At 40.5% G+C, this 21,616-nt stretch overlaps 1 protein-coding gene across 1 annotated transcript in view; it reads left to right on the forward strand.

Moving 5' to 3' along the window:
* The window catches only part of tenm4 (teneurin transmembrane protein 4), a 349,240-nt gene that overhangs the window by 102,369 nt on the left and 225,255 nt on the right, over positions 1–21,616 (forward strand). The window contains exon 3 of the mRNA XM_063016253.1: positions 601–873. Coding sequence (XP_062872323.1) covers positions 601–873 — 273 coding nt within the window. The remainder of the gene's footprint in view (positions 1–600; positions 874–21,616) is intronic.

Below are 21,616 nucleotides of genomic sequence, written 5' to 3' on the forward strand. Positions count from 1 at the left end.
TGGCAGACTAGTGGCCAATTTTGTCTGCTGCTGGCACTTGGGTCCTTGAGCAAGGTCCTTAATCCTCACAGTTCCAGGGGTGCCAGACAACGCCTGATCGAATAATTTAATTGTACTGTACGTGTGTGTTGTTACAGCTCAGTGGTTAAGGTACTGGACTAGTAATCAGAGGGTTGTCGGTTCAAGCAAGACCCTTAACCCTCAATTGCTTAAATGGTATCCAAGGCACTGCCAAATGCTTATTCGTTTTCCTTTTTATTATTATTATTATTTTTATTTACTTATGAATCTCCCAACATAGAATAGCCAAATAGTCTTCCAGAATTTAACTTTCCTGCTTGAAGCCACCTTTTTTCCTGTGGATCCGATAAGCCACGCCCACCACATGCTAGGTGTCACTTCTAGACATGTGTAGATGTCCCTTGATGTCTGTAGCAAGTTTGCATTCTTGAACTTATCAAGATATTTGACTATTCACCAATATTTTGTCCACACCTGGTACATGTTTGAATTGTCAGCACGTGTTTACATGCTAAGCACATACTAAAATAATTATGCTCATGCACTAAGGCTCTGATGCTTTCTACCCTTTCTGTCTAGGAGCGGATTACTCCTTGCGAGAGTTTGGCTTCGGTGACCCCGTGCCTCCTCGCGTGGCAGCCTACCGGTCAGAAATGACCATGCCCCACCGCGACTATTCACTCAGCGTGGGCTCGGACGCAGACACCGAGACGGACGGAATCGTGTCCCCCGAGGACGCCGTCCGGCTGTGGGGCAGAGCGAACATAAAGTCTGGGCGAAGTTCGTGTCTGTCCAGCAGAGCCAACTCTAACCTGACTCTAACCGACACCGAGCACGAGAACACTGAAAACGGTGAGTACCCAGCATCCTCTTCTGAACCACTCACGGGATTTCTAGGCTGAATTTGCATAGCAGACTGGACGGGCGGGATGCGTTTTTATTGTAATGAGCTTTTAGGGAACCAATTTTGTTGCTTGGTAATTTTCTGCTTAGAACTGGTGTCTCTTTGAACCTGGAGCGTTTCTGTGCTGCGTTATGGAAATGAAGGCCTGGGTTGGATAATTCAGCACAGCTCTTGTTTGTAACAAGTATTCATAAATGCACCTTTTTATGGGAGTTTTAGAGTGATTGTCATTTTTTCTGCATATTAAAAATATCTTGCATTATTATAGAGAGAAAGAAAACCTTTCAGCAGAAGAATCTAGCTGACAAAGGCACATCTTGTTCATTGATATTGATAACAGACATTGGTAGGGAAGTTGGTAGCACTTTTGCCTCACAGCAAGGGTTCGATTCCCAGGTGGAGCTGTCCGATAAACTTTGCATGTTTTCCCTGTGTCTGTGTGGGTTTCCTCCAACAGTCTAAAGAGTTACAACAGTTTACAATAATTGAAGCTACTAAAAATTGCCCTAGGTGTGAATGTGTGTGGGGCGGCACGGTGGCTTAGTGGGTAGCACTGTCACCTCACAGCAAGAAGGTCCTTGGTGGGGTCGAACCCCGTGTCCTTTCTGTGTGGAGTTTGCATGTTCTCCTCGTGTCTGCGTGGGTTTCCTTTGGGAGCTCCGGTTTCCTCCCACAGTCCAAGAACATGCAGTCAGGTTAATTGGAGATACTGAATTGCCCTATAAGTGAATGTGTGTGTGTGTGTGTGTGTGTATGTATGTTTGTCTGCCCTGCGATGGACTGGCGTCCCGTACAGGGTGTTACTGTGTGCCTTGCGGCCATTGAAAAGCTGGGATAGGCTCCAGCACCCCCCTCGTGACCCTAATTGGATAAGCGGATAAGAAAATGAATGAATGTGTGTGTACCCAATGATGGACTGGTGACTTGTCCAGGGTGTTTCCTACCCATCACCCAGTGCAACCCTTAGTAGGACAAAAACGGTAGTAAAACAGACCATGGGTCTGTTTGAAAACCTAGTGAGCTGCCTTGCTGCCTACTGCCTACCTAGGCAGCTTCCTAAGTAAAAAGGATTCTAATTAGACATCGACTTATAAGGCAGGTTATTCAGACACACTACATACGTCACCGCAGTTTTCGCTTCCTAAGCTAACACAGTTAGCCTCAGGCCATTTAAACCAACGGGCTGAGGCGACACAACCCACTATCATGCCAGCTAACATCTCCCTCTGTGTACTGAAATGGTTAAACTGTCACTGACAAGCCTAAATGTGCAAATAAATGACACTTGTACATTTTTATTTACATAAAAAATCAATGAGACCCAGGTGGCACAGCGGGATATTCTGCTAGCACACCAGCGCTACCGGTCGACTGGGTGCCATCTAGCGGGCATAATTGGCAGTGCCTGAAGCAGACACAAATTGGGCGCCGTGTCTGCTGGGTGGGGAAATGATCGGAACAAGTGGGTGGGGTCTTCAAACGCTGTGCAAGGACCCTGGTTAGCAGACCGAGGCGTCTGTGCAGAAGCATGGCTGTAAAGGAGGGGTCTGCTAGGACTGTGCACGTGTCAGAGTGCACATGAGCAGCAATATACCCTCTTCAAACACAGTCAGGGATCCACAGCAGCGGAAGACGAATTGACTACGCTTAATAAATAGAAAAAAATTGAAAAAAAAGTTGTGCTACATTGAATGCTGGGAATTGGCTTCATCGGATGCTCCCTAGTTATTCAGTCAGATTATCAATTAGAATTAAGGCACCTTAGTAGGCAGCATTTTAAGGCATCTAAGAATTTGGACAGCCTTTTTCTCTATGTAGAGAGCTCACTAGATTGAGCAAGAATGAGCAAATGAACATTAGTCTGGTGTGTTATGTCCTCAATGGTGCTAGTGCTGACCTTTAGGCATGTGACACACACTTTACTACACGCTCACACACTCTTACAGCTGTGAAACAAATTGGGATGATTCACCCCCTGCTTTCATAAGTGTTTTTAAATTTCTCCACCAGTCAATCCAGCCACAAGAATTGAGCTAGTCTTTTTGCGCCAACCATTCATGCTAGCCTGAGGCACAAAGCATTGTTGCCAGCAAATCCCTCAAAACACATATTCCATGTTTTAAATCCTCTTTCTTCCAAAGGCTAAATGAGTTCCCAGATTTATTGGTGTCATTCCTTTTAAGTTGGCGTTCTGTTTTGCACCAGCGCTCGTGTGTAAATAGCAGCCCGTCTCTATGATTGACAGTAATGATTTTGGCTGTACGGACACCGAGATGCAGTAAAGCTAGCAGGTGGCAGGTGCCTCGCGATAAAATCAGTGTCCCAAATAGCTCGGGTAGCCATTACGGATTTGTCTTCCTCAGGCTCGCCCGCTTCTAAATTGCCCTCAAGGGCCCAATGAGTCTCTGCTTGCATGAAAGGTCACCGTATACTGAGAGCGTGTCACCATGAAACATGTCAAGTGCAGAGCTGATTAAGCTGTGTGGCAGGCAGGGAGGCACATGTAATCGGGTATTAAAGTTGCATGGAGTCGTTTCTGCTTCTTAAATCTGTTTTAACATCAAGTGTCTTAAGGGGTGAGATCATCACAAGTTTCCAGAACTGTCTCCATTTAAAGCTTACACTTGTTTATTACGCCTCTAGCTTTTTAATAGCAATAGTTGTTTGTAGGGCGGCACGTTGGCTCGGTGGGTAGCACGGTCATGTCACAGCAAAAAGGTCCTGGATTTGATTCCCAGGTGGAGCAGTCTGGGTCCTCCAGTTTCCTCCCACAGTCCAAAGACGTGCATGTGTGTGTGGTTGCCCTGTGATGGACTAGCAACCTGTCCAGGGTATTTTCTACCTTTCTCTCAGTGAATCATACCCACTGAATAGGATAAATCAATGGTAAAACAAACAGTTAATGAATGAATAGTCCTATTTATAGAAGTCACAACTCTTTTTGACATATTTAATTGGTTTTTTATCTAATGGTTTTGCCCAATCAGGGGTCAAGAGGTCCAGATCTATAGTCAGACAAAAACTAAGTATAAAATCCCTAACTAATCAGTAAAACTCCCTACAAACAGTAAAACAACAACCTCAAAAGAAAATTTTAAAAGGTAAATAGCACAAATAAGGGAAAAGAAGAGTGTACTCGCACCAGACTATTTAAATATATATACAGTGTATCACAAAAGTGAGTACACCCCTCACATTTCTGCAGATATTTAAGTATATCTTTTCATGGGACAACACTGACAAAATGACACTTTGACACAATGAAAAGTAGTCTGTGTGCAGCTTATATAACAGTGTAAATTTATTCTTCCCTCAAAATAACTCAATATACAGCCATTAATGTCTAAACCACCGGCAACAAAAGTGAGTACACCCCTAAGAGACTACACCCCTAAATGTCCAAATTGAGCACTGCTTGTCATTTTCCCTCCAAAATGTCATGTGATTTGTTAGTGTTACTAGGTCTCAGGTGTGCATAGGGAGCAGGTGTGTTCAATTTAGTAGTACAGCTCTCACACTCTCTCATACTGGTCACTGAAAGTTCCAACATGGCACCTCATGGCAAAGAACTCTCTGAGGATCTTAAAAGACGAATTGTTGCGCTACATGAAGATGGCCAAGGCTACAAGAAGATTGCCAACACCCTGAAACTGAGCTGCAGCACAGTGGCCAAGATCATCCAGCGTTTTAAAAGAGCAGGGTCCACTCAGAACAGACCTCGCGTTGGTCGTCCAAAGAAGCTGAGTGCACGTGCTCAGCGTCACATCCAACTGCTGTCTTTGAAAGATAGGCGCAGGAGTGCTGTCAGCATTGCTGCAGAGATTGAAAAGGTGGGGGGTCAGCCTGTCAGTGCTCAGACCATACGCCGCACACTACATCAAATTGGTCTGCATGGCTGTCACCCCAGAAGGAAGCCTCTTCTGAAGTCTCTACACAAGAAAGCCCACAAACAGTTTGCTGAAGACATGTCAACAAAGGACATGGATTACTGGAACCATGTCCTATGGTCTGATGAGACCAAGATTAATTTGTTTGGTTCAGATGGTCTCAAGCATGTGTGGCGGCAATCAGGTGAGGAGTACAAAGATAAGTGTGTCATGCCTACAGTCAAGCATGGTGGTGGGAATGCCATGGTCTGGGGCTGCATGGGTGCAGCAGGTGTTGGGGAGTTACATTTCATTGAGGGACACATGAACTCCAATATGTACTGTGAAATACTGAAGCAGAGCATGATCCCCTCCCTCCGGAAACTGGGTCGCAGGGCAGTGTTCCAGCATGATAATGACCCCAAACACACCTCTAAGACGACCACTGCTTTATTGAAGAGGCTGAGGGTAAAGGTGATGGACTGGCCAAGCATGTCTCCAGACCTAAACCCAATAGAACATCTTTGGGGCATCCTCAAGCGGAAGGTGGAGGAGTGCAAAGTCTCAAATATCCGCCAGCTCCGTGATTTCGTCATGGAGGAGTGGAAAAGCATTCCAGTGGCAACCTGTGAAGCTCTGGTAAACTCCATGCCCAGGAGAGTTAAGGCAGTTCTGGGAAATAATGGTGGCCACACAAAATATTGACACTTCAGGAACTTTCACTAAGGGGTGTACTCACTTTTGTTGCCGGTGGTTTAGACATTAATGGCTGTATATTGAGTTATTTTGAGGGAAGAATAAATTTACACTGTTATATAAGCTGCACACAGACTACTTTTCATTGTGTCAAAGTGTCATTTTGTCAGTGTTGTCCCATGAAAAGATATACTTAAATATCTGCAGAAATGTGAGGGGTGTACTCACTTTTGTGATACACTGTATATATATATATATATATATATAAAGCCGCTCAGGAGGCGCAGCGGTAAAGTACGCTAGCGCACCAGAGTTGGGGTCTCGAATACATCGTATCGAATCTCAGCTCTGCCTTCCGACTGGGCTGGGCGGCTGCATGAACAACGATTGGCTGTTGTTCAGGGTTAGAGTGTAAAAAGTCGGATCATAGGTCCTCATAACTGGTGCAACTGCGGCCCCTGCTGGCTGACTGATGGCGCCTGCACAGGGCTGAGGAATAATGCTTATGGGGGTGTGGCCCTCCGTACACAGTGCCCGTTCGGTGTATGAACTTGACTCGTGCAGGTGAAAAATGCAGTCTACTGACTGTACGTGCCGGAGGGGGCCTATGTCAGTTGAGAGGCGTCCTCAGTCAGCGGTGAAGGGTCGAATCAGTATAGAGGACGCATTCAGGGTTATTGGACACGACTAGATTAGGGGAGAAATTTGGGTGAAAAAAGTGGGAAAAAAATATATATATATATATATTTATATACGTTTTTTATTTACTTTTCTACGTACTTTTTGACCTTAATGGTTTAAGGACTTAGTTGTTGTGTGTTTGAGACAGTGCATGTTCTTGTTTTACAAGGAGTTACACAGAACACATTTGTTTTATTTTATATACAATGACAATAACGGCATTTATTCATTCATTCATTCATTTATTCATTGTTGGTGCTGGATGGGCTAGTTCTCATATACTAGAAACACCTAATCTAGGATTTTTACATACATCAAACTAGAAAGTTTACACATAATGGTACAGAAAGTAAAAAAAACATCCAGGGAACATAAATTTTGTGAGTGGAAATGTCTTGTTCACTCGCTTCAACAGTAAAATATCTCATTATTAATATTAGGTTCTACTCTCAACAGACTAGGACGTGCTGTTTATACCTGCTGTTTGATCCCTCGATCAGCATGTTGCAGCAGAAAATCGGACCCATCAGACCAGACAATGTTTTTCTGCAATATGCATCTGCCGTATGACTGACTAATTTAATAAATACATAAATGAGTAGATGTCAGGTGTTCCTTATCCTGTTATGTTTCTCTATAGATTTTTTCACACTTTGTTTTCAGTATGGGATTGAGGTAATTGACCAGAAATGGTTAATCACTTGTGTTTTTCATCCCATTTTCACCAGAAGTGGCAGAAATATAGATAAACTCCCAGTCTTGAGCTTATCTACTTCACCTGAATAGTCTTTATGATTCATAAAGTGACAGTGGCAAGGGAAAAAAAACATTGGACAGCCTACATAAACTGGTAAATACATAAACTGATTAACACAACTGATTAAATTAAGAGAAATTACACATTAAAACATAGTGTTTGTACCAAAATCTCACTATGTCATCAACTAGTTCAGAATGTTGATTTGAAATGAAGTCAATAACAAATAGTCAGAATCAGAAAGGCTTTATTGTCTTTATATGAAATTGCAGAAGTTAAAACGTAGGTGCGTTACAGACATAAGACCAACATTTAGTTTAAATAAACATGTAAGATCAACATAAAGCATGCTAATAATACTAAATAGAGATACAGTAGACCATTGAGTTTACACGGTTTACAGTACAAACATTTTGGGTTACGAACGATCTTTTTCAACTTAATGTACGAACAAATTTTGGATTACGAACCGAAATTTCGCGAAACACGTGACGTCATAAACAAGTTGACATCCGACCGTCTCTCTCTTTCTCTCTCTCTCTCTCTCTATACTGTATATATATATATATATATATATATATATATATATATATATATATATATATATATATCGTGAGTGAGTGAACATTCGGACAGCGGACAGTGTTTTTCCGGTGTTTTCTTTATATTTAGTAAAATTCTACAAAAAATACACCCAGAGAAGCTGCAGAGAAAGCGCAGTTTTTTGTTGTTGTATAATTACTCCTGCCAGTAGCTGTCACTGTGTATCAGACAGAGGGGACATTGAATAAGAGAGAAGAAGGAAGTCCGCTGAGTAAAGTATTCTTTCTTTCGTGAAATTACACCTACAAAATACAATACTATTGAAGTAAAGAAGGAAATAATAGAGAACTATGAGAGTTATTGTTGTTTCTGGTAGATACAATGTATTATGGTGTATGGTACAGCCCACGTACTGTACTGAAATGTGATGTGTGTTTATGTACAGTACAGTACTACTGTGTATTGTTGTTTATTATTTTTTATTACAGTATTGTCTATGCTATAATTTAAGATTAAGGAATAATATATATAACAAAAAAGACCATTGAAGATATTAGAAAGGTTAGGTAAGGGGGTGGTTTGGGAGGTCTGGCACAGATTAATTTTATTTACATGATTTCTTATGGGAAAAATAGGTGTTCTCATGTGAATGTGCCTTTACTGAACGAAATACAGTATTTCAAGATCAAGCATCTCCACGATTAAGAAGCGTAAGGAAACAATAAAGAAGTAAAAGTATTATTTTATTGTATTTTTATTGATTTCTAACTGTTTTTAAAGTGATTTTATATTATATTTGGTGTTATTTTTAGTGTATAAGTGTCAAAAACAACCCTATTAATTTACATTAGCCTAAAATATATGCAAGTCCATGGGACCATGGAATGCATTAACAGGTTTTCCATACATTCTTGTGGGAAAAACACTTTCAAGGTACCACTGTATATGTTTTTAAAATAATATTCATAATAGGCATAAAAAAGAGAAAGATGCAGATTTGTTACCAGGCATTAAATAAGAGAGAAAAAACACAGATTAATGTTGGTAAGATTGGTAATTGACTATTGCTGAAATAGAAACCACAGGATGGTTTGCAGACATTCCACAACATTAAATGTAAAGGAACATGGGTAATTGTTAGCAGACTGCTTTGCTATAAGCAGAACGTAAAGTTTTCAGCTAACTGTACATTATTTTTAAACCTCTCCGCCGAACATGTTGTATTCCTTTATAATATACTTTTTAATTATATAGCAACATGGTATGCAGAAATAAGGACTCGTGTCTTGACAATACAGCATAGCACCTAGCAACAAAGCTCCATCGCACTAATAATAGAAATGTTATTTTAGGTTCATAGCACATTTAACTGTTATTCTATGTGTTTAACTGTGATGACTGTGGTGTGGGCTAGCTTTATTGCACAGATTGTGGTCCAGAAAGGTGGTTTCGGATTTCAGTATTTAACCACAGGCTGTACTGTTTGAAGAGGCCTTTAAATCTTATGTATTTAATATATAATAAAGTGAAGCTAATTTACCTTTTGGATGTGTTGGAAAGGTGGGAGGAAATCTGAATATGTACATTAATGTCTATATTACACCGACCAGGCATAACATTATGACCACTGACAGGTAAAGTGAATAACACTGATTATCTCTTCATCACGGCACCTGTTAGTGGGTGGGGTATATTAGGCAGCAAGTGAACATTTTATCCTCAAAGTTGATGTTAGAAGCTGGAAAAATAGCAAGGGCCAAATTGTGATGGCTAGACGACTGGGTCAGAGCATCTTGTGGAGTTGTTCCACTCTGCAGTGGTCAGTATCTATCAAAAGTGGTCCAAGGAAGGAACTGTGTTAAACCGGCGAGCTACTGTACTATGGCAAAAATGGTTCAGGAGGTGTTGACTTGGCCTCCAAATTCCCCAGATCTCAATCCAATCGAGCATCTGTAAGATGTGCCGGACAAACAAGTCCGATCCATGGAGACCCCACCTCACAACTTACAGGAGTTAAAGGATCTGCTGCTAACATCTTGGTGCCAGAAATAACAGCACACCTGAGGAGTCCATGCCTCGATGGGTCAGGGCTGTTTTGGCAGCAAAAGGGAGACCAACACAATATTAGGAAGGTGGTCATAATGTTGTCTGATTGGTGTATACTGACAAGTATCATATAAAAGAGTCCTGTTGTGCTGTCAAAGGTATTTATTATGTATAGGACATAGGTACTTTAATCCTGTTGCTTTAAAAGATGAGTTTAATTATGTTTTTTGGACATTGGTGCCAAATTTGTGGAATGAGAACCAAAAAATATTGAATAAAACTGTCTATTAAATAATTTAGGAGTTAGCTGAAAGATCCAGCCAGACACATTGATTTCTGATTGAAGTCCTGGGCAAATTTCTGTTTTAAATGGAACATCATGACCGTTGTGTTCTGATAAATAAATACACATTACAAAAGTTTATATAATTATAATTAGATTTAGCCATTACAGATGAGTTAACCATTTAAAAATCACAGTTTTGAGCTAAGGAGGAAAGCTTCTAGCCATAACATTCTTCTGATTTGAATTAAGACATACACTGAACAGCCATAACATTAAAACCACCTCCTTGTTTCTACACTTATCAGCTCCACTTACTATATAGAAGCACTTTGTAGTTCTACAATTACTGACTGTAGTCCATTTATTTATTGACATACCTTTTAACCTGCTTTCACCCTGTTCTTCAATGGTCAGGCCCCCCACAGGACCACTACAGAGTAGGTATTATTTAGGTGGTGGATCATTCTCAGCACTGCAGTGACAATGACATGGTGGTGGTGTGTTAGTGTGTGTTGTGCTGGTATGAGTGGATCAGACACAGCAGTGCTGCTGGAGTTTTTAAATACCGTGTCCACTCACTGTTCACTCTATTAGACACTCCTACCTAGTTGGTCCACCTTGTAGATGTAAAGTCAGAGACGATCGCTCATCTATTGCTGCTGTTTGAGTCGGTCATCTTCTAGACCTTCATCAGTGGTCACAGGACGCTGCCCATGGGGCACTGTTGGCTGGATGTTTTTGGTTGGTCCATCATCTATTCTCAGTCCAGCAGTGACAGTGAGGTGTTTAAAAACTCCAGCAGCATTGCTGTGTCTGATCCAGTTATACCAGCACAACACACACTAACACTGCAGTGCTGAGAATGATCCACCACCCAAATAATACCTACTCTGTAGTGGTCCTGTGGGGGTCCTGACCATCGAAGAACAGCATGAAAGGGGGCTAACAAAGCATGCAGGGAAACAGATGGTTATTGTAATTGTAGAACTACAAAGTGCTCCTATATGGTGAGTCATTGAGTGTAGAAACAAGGAGGTGGTTTTAATGTTATGGCTGATCAGTGTACACACCAGTTTAAGAAATACACAGTAATAAACGATGCCTATAATTAAGTATAAGGGAGTTTACTTCAAAGTACTGTGGTAATGACATTTGCTTTGATGTAGTAGCTAAAATGTGGATTTGTTTAGCCCACTTAAACTTAATACTCCTGTCCTTGGGACAACTAATGTAAAAAAACAGTATTTCATTTGATTTTCCAAAAATAAAATAACCTACATTTACAGGGGAACATCAAAGGCTTTAGGTTACCCACTACACAGCATATTATGCTAATCGAAAGTGTTGACCGTAGCTTCATTTAATCTCTACTCATATTACACATCTTCCAGCTAAATGGCTAAATTTGGTTTAATTAACATAAAAAAGCAATTACAACAGCAGACTAAATGTCGTTTTGATGAAAACAATCTGGTAAAATAGTAAATTATACAACCAACAGGCGGTTCTGTTTCATTTCCATAAACTAGGAAACCTCACCAACTCCGTTCTGCATTTCTTATATTCGGAAAGAGGGTCGCATAACTCATTTCATGCATATTGGGACAGTCAGGGTCCTCCATGAGAGATACAGAAATCAATTTATTTAATCAGGGCATTTGAAGGAAATTTCATCCGCATGATAACTCTTGCTCCTTCCATCTCGTTTCTTGGCGCTGCAAGGTCAGTTTGTGTAACCTCATCCCTCTGAGGCTGCTCTGCCATGCAGCTGTATAACACAGCCTGATGATTCTACTCTACCATGGACTCTTACTATTGGAAACCTTTAGCACAGACTTGTGTCGGTTCTTCACAATAAATCTGGCCCCTTCACATCTAAGCTTGTGTGATTCCAGATGTGTTAAATCTAATTTTTTATTGATGCAGTACTACCACTTTAACCAATTCAGGGTCGTGGTGGGTCCAATTCTCTGGGCGGAAGACAGGAAACACCCAAGACAGGTCACCAGTCCATCACAGGGCAAACACACACACCTAGGGCAATTTTAGTGTCTCCAATTAGCCTGACTGCATGTCTTTGGACTGTGGGAAAAAACCGGACCACCTGAAGAAAACCCTCATAGACCAGAAATAATATATTAAGTCCAGTTGGGAATTGAACCCAGGACCTTCTTGCTGTGAGAAGACTGTGCTACCCACCATGCAACCTTAATTAATATATACAGTATATACTGTATATATATATATATATACAAGGGGTTGGACAAAATAACTGAAACACCTGTCATTTTAGTGTGGGAGATTTCATGGCTAAATTGGACCAGTCTGGTGGCCAATCTTCATTAATTGCACATTGCACCAGTAAGAGCAGAGTGTGAAGGTTCAATTAGCAGGGTAAGAGCACAGTTTTGCTCAAAATATTGCAATGCACACAACATTATGGGTGACATACCAGAGTTCAAAAGAGGACAAATTGTTGGTGCACGTCTTGCTGGCGCATCTGTGACCAAGACAGCAAGTCTTTGTGATGTATCAAGAGCCACGGTATCCAGGGTAATGTCAGCATACCACCAAGAAGGACAAACCACATCCAACAGGATTAACTGTGGACGCAAGAGGAAGCTGTCTGAAAGGGCTGTTCGGGTGCTAACCCGGATTGTATCCAAAAAACATAAAACCACGGCTGCCCAAATCACGGCAGAATTAAATGTGCACCTCAACTCTCCTGTTTCCACCAGAACTGTCCGTCGGGAGCTCCACAGGGTCAATATACACGGCCGGGCTGCTATAGCCAAACCTTTGGTCACTCGTGCCAATGCCAAACGTCGGTTTCAATGGTGCAAGGAGCGCAAATCTTGGGCTGTGGACAATGTGAAACATGTATTGTTCTCTGATGAGTCCACCTTTACTGTTTTCCCCACATCCGGGAGAGTTACGGTGTGGAGAAGCCCCAAAGAAGCGTACCACCCAGACTGTTGCATGCCCAGAGTGAAGCATGGGGGTGGATCAGTGATGGTTTGGGCTGCCATATCATGGCATTCCCTTGGCCCAATACTTGTGCTAGATGGGCGCGTCACTGCCAAGGACTACCGAACCATTCTGGAGGACCATGTGCATCCAATGGCGGTGCCGTGTATCAGGATGACAATGCACCAATACACACAGCAAGACTGGTGAAAGATTGGTTTGATGAACATGAAAGTGAAGTTGAACATCTCCCATGGCCTGCACAGTCACCAGATCTAAATATTATTGAGCCACTTTGGGGTGTTTTGGAGAAGCGAGTCAGGAAACGTTTTCCTCCACCAGCATCACGTAGTGACCTGGCCATTATCCTGCAAGAAGAATGGCTTAAAATCCCTCTGACCACTGTGCAGGACTTGTATATGTCATTTCCAAGACGGATTGTCGCTGTATTGGCCGCAAAAGGAGGCCCTACACCATACTAATAAATTATTGTGGTCTAAAACCAGGTGTTTCAGTTATTTTGTCCAACCCCTGTATATATATATATATATATATATATATATATATATATATATATATATATATATATTTAGTTTCTTAATGAATAATATTGATCCAAGCCATCCAAATCAGTTCTCAATTGTTTAATAAGTTAAATAAAGATAAATAAATAAAGGAATAAGTGCTGTTTCAAAGATTCAAAGATGTCAGAAGGGAAAAGCTCAAAGAAAAAGAAGCAAACACTGGTAAAATGTGATGATCTAAAAATAAAGCATCACACAACATATCAAACACTAGAGGTGGGAGTGAATGTCAAGAAATGAAACATCAAGAAGAGAGAAAAAATGATTTTACTTTGAAAGCTGTAACAAAGTAAACACACACAAAGTAATTAAAATCAGCCTGTTGTGAGACCAACTAGATTTTACTAATAGCCTTGGCAACAGTTGATGCCAGTCCTGTCTGATTCAGAGGCATCTCCGGTCCTCAGGATGCAAAAACTAATTTAGGTAAAGGGTGTGGGGATATTGTCATATTAACATCTAACCTGCTTTAGAAAGTGTGTACATTTTAACCACTAGGTATACCTATAGACTGGATTAGATTACATTAGATTAGATTAGATTAGGTTAGATAGACAGACAGACAGACAGATAGATAGACAAACAGACAGACAGACCGACAGACAGACAGACAGATAGATATATAGATAAACAATAGATAGATAGATATACAGTGTATCACAAAAGTGAGTACACCCCTCACATTTCTGCAGATATTTAAGTATATCTTTTCATGGGACAACACTGACAAAATGACACTTTGACACAATGAAAAGTAGTCTGTGTGCAGCTTATATAACAGTGTAAATTTATTCTTCCCTCAAAATAACTCAATATACAGCCATTAATGTCTAAACCACCGGCAACAAAAGTGAGTACACCCCTAAGAGACTACACCCCTAAATGTCCAAATTGAGCACTGCTTGTCATTTTCCCTCCAAAATGTCATGTGATTTGTTAGTGTTACTAGGTCTCAGGTGTGCATAGGGAGCAGGTGTGTTCAATTTAGTAGTACAGCTCTCACACTCTCTCATACTGGTCACTGAAAGTTCCAACATGGCACCTCATGGCAAAGAACTCTCTGAGGATCTTAAAAGACGAATTGTTGCGCTACATGAAGATGGCCAAGGCTACAAGAAGATTGCCAACACCCTGAAACTGAGCTGCAGCACAGTGGCCAAGATCATCCAGCGTTTTAAAAGAGCAGGGTCCACTCAGAACAGACCTCGCGTTGGTCGTCCAAAGAAGCTGAGTGCACGTGCTCAGCGTCACATCCAACTGCTGTCTTTGAAAGATAGGCGCAGGAGTGCTGTCAGCATTGCTGCAGAGATTGAAAAGGTGGGGGGTCAGCCTGTCAGTGCTCAGACCATACGCCGCACACTACATCAAATTGGTCTGCATGGCTGTCACCCCAGAAGGAAGCCTCTTCTGAAGTCTCTACACAAGAAAGCCCACAAACAGTTTGCTGAAGACATGTCAACAAAGGACATGGATTACTGGAACCATGTCCTATGGTCTGATGAGACCAAGATTAATTTGTTTGGTTCAGATGGTCTCAAGCATGTGTGGCGGCAATCAGGTGAGGAGTACAAAGATAAGTGTGTCATGCCTACAGTCAAGCATGGTGGTGGGAATGCCATGGTCTGGGGCTGCATGGGTGCAGCAGGTGTTGGGGAGTTACATTTCATTGAGGGACACATGAACTCCAATATGTACTGTGAAATACTGAAGCAGAGCATGATCCCCTCCCTCCGGAAACTGGGTCGCAGGGCAGTGTTCCAGCATGATAATGACCCCAAACACACCTCTAAGACGACCACTGCTTTATTGAAGAGGCTGAGGGTAAAGGTGATGGACTGGCCAAGCATGTCTCCAGACCTAAACCCAATAGAACATCTTTGGGGCATCCTCAAGCGGAAGGTGGAGGAGTGCAAAGTCTCAAATATCCGCCAGCTCCGTGATTTCGTCATGGAGGAGTGGAAAAGCATTCCAGTGGCAACCTGTGAAGCTCTGGTAAACTCCATGCCCAGGAGAGTTAAGGCAGTTCTGGGAAATAATGGTGGCCACACAAAATATTGACACTTCAGGAACTTTCACTAAGGGGTGTACTCACTTTTGTTGCCGGTGGTTTAGACATTAATGGCTGTATATTGAGTTATTTTGAGGGAAGAATAAATTTACACTGTTATATAAGCTGCACACAGACTACTTTTCATTGTGTCAAAGTGTCATTTTGTCAGTGTTGTCCCATGAAAAGATATACTTAAATATCTGCAGAAATGTGAGGGGTGTACTCACTTTTGTGATACACTGTATATATATATATATATATATATAAAGCCGCTCAGGAGGCGCAGCGGTAAAGTACGCTAGCGCACCAGAGTTGGGGTCTCGAATACATCGTATCGAATCTCAGCTCTGCCTTCCGACTGGGCTGGGCGGCTGCATGAACAACGATTGGCTGTTGTTCAGGGTTAGAGTGTAAAAAGTCGGATCATAGGTCCTCATAACTGGTGCAACTGCGGCCCCTGCTGGCTGACTGATGGCGCCTGCACAGGGCTGAGGAATAATGCTTATGGGGGTGTGGCCCTCCGTACACAGTGCCCGTTCGGTGTATGAACTTGACTCGTGCAGGTGAAAAATGCAGTCTACTGACTGTACGTGCCGGAGGGGGCCTATGTCAGTTGAGAGGCGTCCTCAGTCAGCGGTGAAGGGTCGAATCAGTATAGAGGACGCATTCAGGGTTATTGGACACGACTAGATTAGGGGAGAAATTTGGGTGAAAAAAGTGGGAAAAAAATATATATATATATATATTTATATACGTTTTTTATTTACTTTTCTACGTACTTTTTGACCTTAATGGTTTAAGGACTTAGTTGTTGTGTGTTTGAGACAGTGCATGTTCTTGTTTTACAAGGAGTTACACAGAACACATTTGTTTTATTTTATATACAATGACAATAACGGCATTTATTCATTCATTCATTCATTTATTCATTGTTGGTGCTGGATGGGCTAGTTCTCATATACTAGAAACACCTAATCTAGGATTTTTACATACATCAAACTAGAAAGTTTACACATAATGGTACAGAAAGTAAAAAAAACATCCAGGGAACATAAATTTTGTGAGTGGAAATGTCTTGTTCACTCGCTTCAACAGTAAAATATCTCATTATTAATATTAGGTTCTACTCTCAACAGACTAGGACGTGCTGTTTATACCTGCTGTTTGATCCCTCGATCAGCATGTTGCAGCAGAAAATCGGACCCATCAGACCAGACAATGTTTTTCTGCAATATGCATCTGCCGTATGACTGACTAATTTAATAAATACATAAATGAGTAGATGTCAGGTGTTCCTTATCCTGTTATGTTTCTCTATAGATTTTTTCACACTTTGTTTTCAGTATGGGATTGAGGTAATTGACCAGAAATGGTTAATCACTTGTGTTTTTCATCCCATTTTCACCAGAAGTGGCAGAAATATAGATAAACTCCCAGTCTTGAGCTTATCTACTTCACCTGAATAGTCTTTATGATTCATAAAGTGACAGTGGCAAGGGAAAAAAAACATTGGACAGCCTACATAAACTGGTAAATACATAAACTGATTAACACAACTGATTAAATTAAGAGAAATTACACATTAAAACATAGTGTTTGTACCAAAATCTCACTATGTCATCAACTAGTTCAGAATGTTGATTTGAAATGAAGTCAATAACAAATAGTCAGAATCAGAAAGGCTTTATTGTCTTTATATGAAATTGCAGAAGTTAAAACGTAGGTGCGTTACAGACATAAGACCAACATTTAGTTTAAATAAACATGTAAGATCAACATAAAGCATGCTAATAATACTAAATAGAGATACAGTAGACCATTGAGTTTACACGGTTTACAGTACAAACATTTTGGGTTACGAACGATCTTTTTCAACTTAATGTACGAACAAATTTTGGATTACGAACCGAAATTTCGCGAAACACGTGACGTCATAAACAAGTTGACATCCGACCGTCTCTCTCTTTCTCTCTCTCTCTCTCTCTATACTGTATATATATATATATATATATATATATATATATATATATATATATATATATATATATCGTGAGTGAGTGAACATTCGGACAGCGGACAGTGTTTTTCCGGTGTTTTCTTTATATTTAGTAAAATTCTACAAAAAATACACCCAGAGAAGCTGCAGAGAAAGCGCAGTTTTTTGTTGTTGTATAATTACTCCTGCCAGTAGCTGTCACTGTGTATCAGACAGAGGGGACATTGAATAAGAGAGAAGAAGGAAGTCCGCTGAGTAAAGTATTCTTTCTTTCGTGAAATTACACCTACAAAATACAATACTATTGAAGTAAAGAAGGAAATAATAGAGAACTATGAGAGTTATTGTTGTTTCTGGTAGATACAATGTATTATGGTGTATGGTACAGCCCACGTACTGTACTGAAATGTGATGTGTGTTTATGTACAGTACAGTACTACTGTGTATTGTTGTTTATTATTTTTTATTACAGTATTGTCTATGCTATAATTTAAGATTAAGGAATAATATATATAACAAAAAAGACCATTGAAGATATTAGAAAGGTTAGGTAAGGGGGTGGTTTGGGAGGTCTGGCACAGATTAATTTTATTTACATGATTTCTTATGGGAAAAATAGGTTTAACTAACGAACATTTTAACTTAAGAACAGCCCTTCAAAACCAATTAAATTGGTAAGTCAAGGGTCTATTGTACAGTTGATATCTTAAAGCTCTTTCTAATAACCTTATTGTAGTTATTAGATCATAAGTTGACAAACAGAGTTTTACCTTTATACAGGGACATGATGCAAAATATCAACATCAATTTTGTAAACAAAGTTATGCACTGGTCCACATGTGCAGAGTTTACCATGCAGAGTCCATACTGACACAAACCAGCTTCCACTTGTCATTTTAACGAGTAATAGTTCCATCATTCATTATTTAAATAATATAAAAGCATTTTTTTTAATTCTCCTCTTCAGGTTAGAGTGTGGTGAGGAAGAGAGTGCTTTGTAGCTCCGCTCTTAATTCAAATTAAGTCCGCTGTTGGAAATGCTTTCATATTTAAATGACAATTTAACTTAATAATGACCTCTGTGTTAATTATTGGTTAACCTGGTTATATAGATGTGTAGAACATACAGTATAATGGAGGGTGTATATTTTTGAAATGTACCACATAGCTCAGACGATTCATCCAAGTAACGTCAGGCCTCTTACAAGTCAATCCAACATAGTTTTTATTCCAGTCACTCGAGCAGATGAACTCCTGCAGTCAGTGTTTAATCAGGTACAGTTTAATAACATACATTTTCTGTATGGCAGGTTAATTAAAATCCACTCAGCTGCACAGCTTCCTTTTTCCTTAATCACTTTAAGTCAACAAGTCATTTACTTTGTTACTGCAGCTACATGGTGTTTTCTCCCTCCCTTCTGCTAAAGCTCTCACCCACCCTTCTATTACAGCTCATATAACACATGTAAATGAGAGGACTGCAATATACATCACTGTGGATCGTTCTAATTACATGACGTTTGATTAGATCCTGTCAGTACTTGTATATAAGCAGTGATTTTTAAAAAATCAGGATTTTGATATATTTGCATGTAAATGTTGAACACATATTGTAGTGAGCCATGCATTGTTATTAAGTAATTAGTATTCAAACATGATTAAAGTGATTGATTAAATGTACCAGTCGATCCATTACTTTACATGACGTGAACTATAAAATGATTTATAGAGACAAATGTGCACACTGGTTGTTCAGGAGTTACGGTGTTTGAAATGTTAAGAAAGTTTAGGGCACATGTGTCAAACTCAAGGCCCGTGGGCCAAATCCGACCCGCCACGTCATTTTATGTGGCCCGTGAGAGCTTAAAAGACGTATGATTGTCTTAAAATACACTATAAAATCGTACATAAAGTGCATCTCCCACAATGAATGCCGATTTTGTGACCCACAAAGTGACCGCATCCCGCCACTAGATGGCACTGTTTCCACATCAGCGTTTAACTGAGGCAGTTTTCCAACAAGTGATGTTGAGAAATATTTACAAATAATCCCAACATGTACAAGAAGAGAAAATTGAAGCACAAGGAAGGTAAGATTAATGAAAGATGAGAAAGTGAATACAAGTTTGTGCTTCAAGAAGAAAAAACGGCCAGGTTTAAAAGTAAGTTTGCATGTCTAATTAGAATGGGCTTTGTGTCTGTACTAATGTCAACAAACCCAGGTGGATTTTCACTAAAACAGTGATTAATAACACCTTAAAATACTGTTTAATTAAAAATTATGCTGTTTAAACTCTATACAAGAAGGTCTTCTAACACAGCTCAAGATAACTAATTATCTTCTAAAGTCAGCATTGTAGGATCATGATACACTGATCAACCATAACATTAAAATCACCTCCTTGTTTCTACACTCACTGTCCATTTTATCAGCTCCACTTACCATATAGGAGCACTTTGTTGTTCTACAATTACTGACTGTAGTCCATCTGTTTCTCTACATACTTTTTTAAACCTGCTTTCACCCTGTTCTTTAATGGTCAGGACCCCCACAGGACCACAACAGAGCAGGTATTATTTGGGTGGTGAATCATTCTCAGCACTGCAGTGACACTGACATGGTGGTGGTGTGTTAGTGTGTGTTGTGCTGGTATAAGTGGATAAGACACAGCAGCACTGCAGGAGTTTTTAAACACCTCACTGTCACTGCTGGACTGAGAATAGTCTACCAACCAAAAACATCCAGCCAGCAGCACCCCGTGGGCAGCGCCCTGTGACCACTCAAACAACAGCATTAGATGAGCTATCGTCTCTGACTTTACATCTACAAGGTGGACCAGCTAGGTAGGAGTGTCTAATAGAGTGGACAGTTAGTGGACATGGTATTTAAAAACTCCAGCAGCGCTGCTGTGTCTGATCCACTCATACTAGCACAACACACACTAACACACCACCACCATGTCATTGTCACTGCAGTGCTGAGAATCATCCACCACCCAAATAATAACTGCTCTGTAGTGGTCCTGTGGGGGTCCTGACCATTGAAGAACAGCTTGAAAGAGGGCTAACAAAGCATGCAGAGAAACAGATGGACTACAGTCAGTAACTGTAGAACTACAAAGTGCTCCTATATGGTAAGTGGAGCTAATAAAATGGACAGTGAGTGTAGAAACAAGGAGGTGGTTTTAATGTTATGGCTGATGTAATGTTAATTCTATGCTATATTATCAAAAGTATTTGGTCAGACCTTCTATTTTTTCCAGTTCCGCATTTGGCTCACCCATCATTATCAGGTTTAAAATCCTGTTCCAGCAGTTTGGTGTGGATGCACTCCAATGACCTGCACAGAGCCCTGAACTCAACCCTATTAAACACCTTTGTAATTAACTGGAATGGAACAGTGATTGCATTTTCTGTTCCCACATCAGTGCCTGACTTTGCATGTTTTTGACTGAATGAGCAAAATATCTGCAGACACACTCAAATGTCTTGTGGAAAGCCTTTTCAGAAGAGTGGAGGCTGTTATAGCCAGAAAGGTGGGTCTCCATGTGTAGTATTTGCTACTGTTGAACCATGCAGCCCCAATAAAACACAAATACAAAAATACGTTCTAAACATTTATATATATTTTTTATGAAAAATACATTTTTGGTACATTTTGGAATTTATTTCAGCCATCGTCAGTTACTGAGTCTTTTTGATCATATGGGTATAGAGTATAAGTATAAAGGTCATGCGCTTGTCCTCCAGCTGTGTTCTAGAAGATGGGGCTGCTCGGGGCAACATGCAGTCAGCCTCGACCCAGCAGCAAAACACACTTTTGAATATGTTTTTCCCAAACCAGTGCCCACCTAGAACTGCATGTTATTCCCTTAGTACCCATGTTTACCTGTTTCAGCAGCAGAGTTAAGCTTAAATACACCGATCAGCCATAAAAAAACACCTCTTTGTTTCTACACTCTGTCCATTTTATCAGCTCCACTTACCATATAGGAGCACTTTGTAGTTCTACAATTACTGACTGTAGTCCATCTGTTTCTCTGCATGCTTTGTTACCCCTCTTTCATGCTGTTCTTCAATGGTCAGGACTCTCCCAGGACCACTACAGAGCAGGTATTATTTACGTGGTGGATCATTCTCAGCACTGCACTGACACTGACATGGTGGTGGTGTGTTAGTGTGTTTTGTGTTGGTATGAGTGGATCAGACACAGCCCGAT

The sequence above is a fragment of the Trichomycterus rosablanca genome, chromosome 20, assembly GCF_030014385.1.
Source record: "Trichomycterus rosablanca isolate fTriRos1 chromosome 20, fTriRos1.hap1, whole genome shotgun sequence".
Taxonomy (NCBI): Eukaryota; Metazoa; Chordata; class Actinopteri; order Siluriformes; family Trichomycteridae; genus Trichomycterus; species Trichomycterus rosablanca.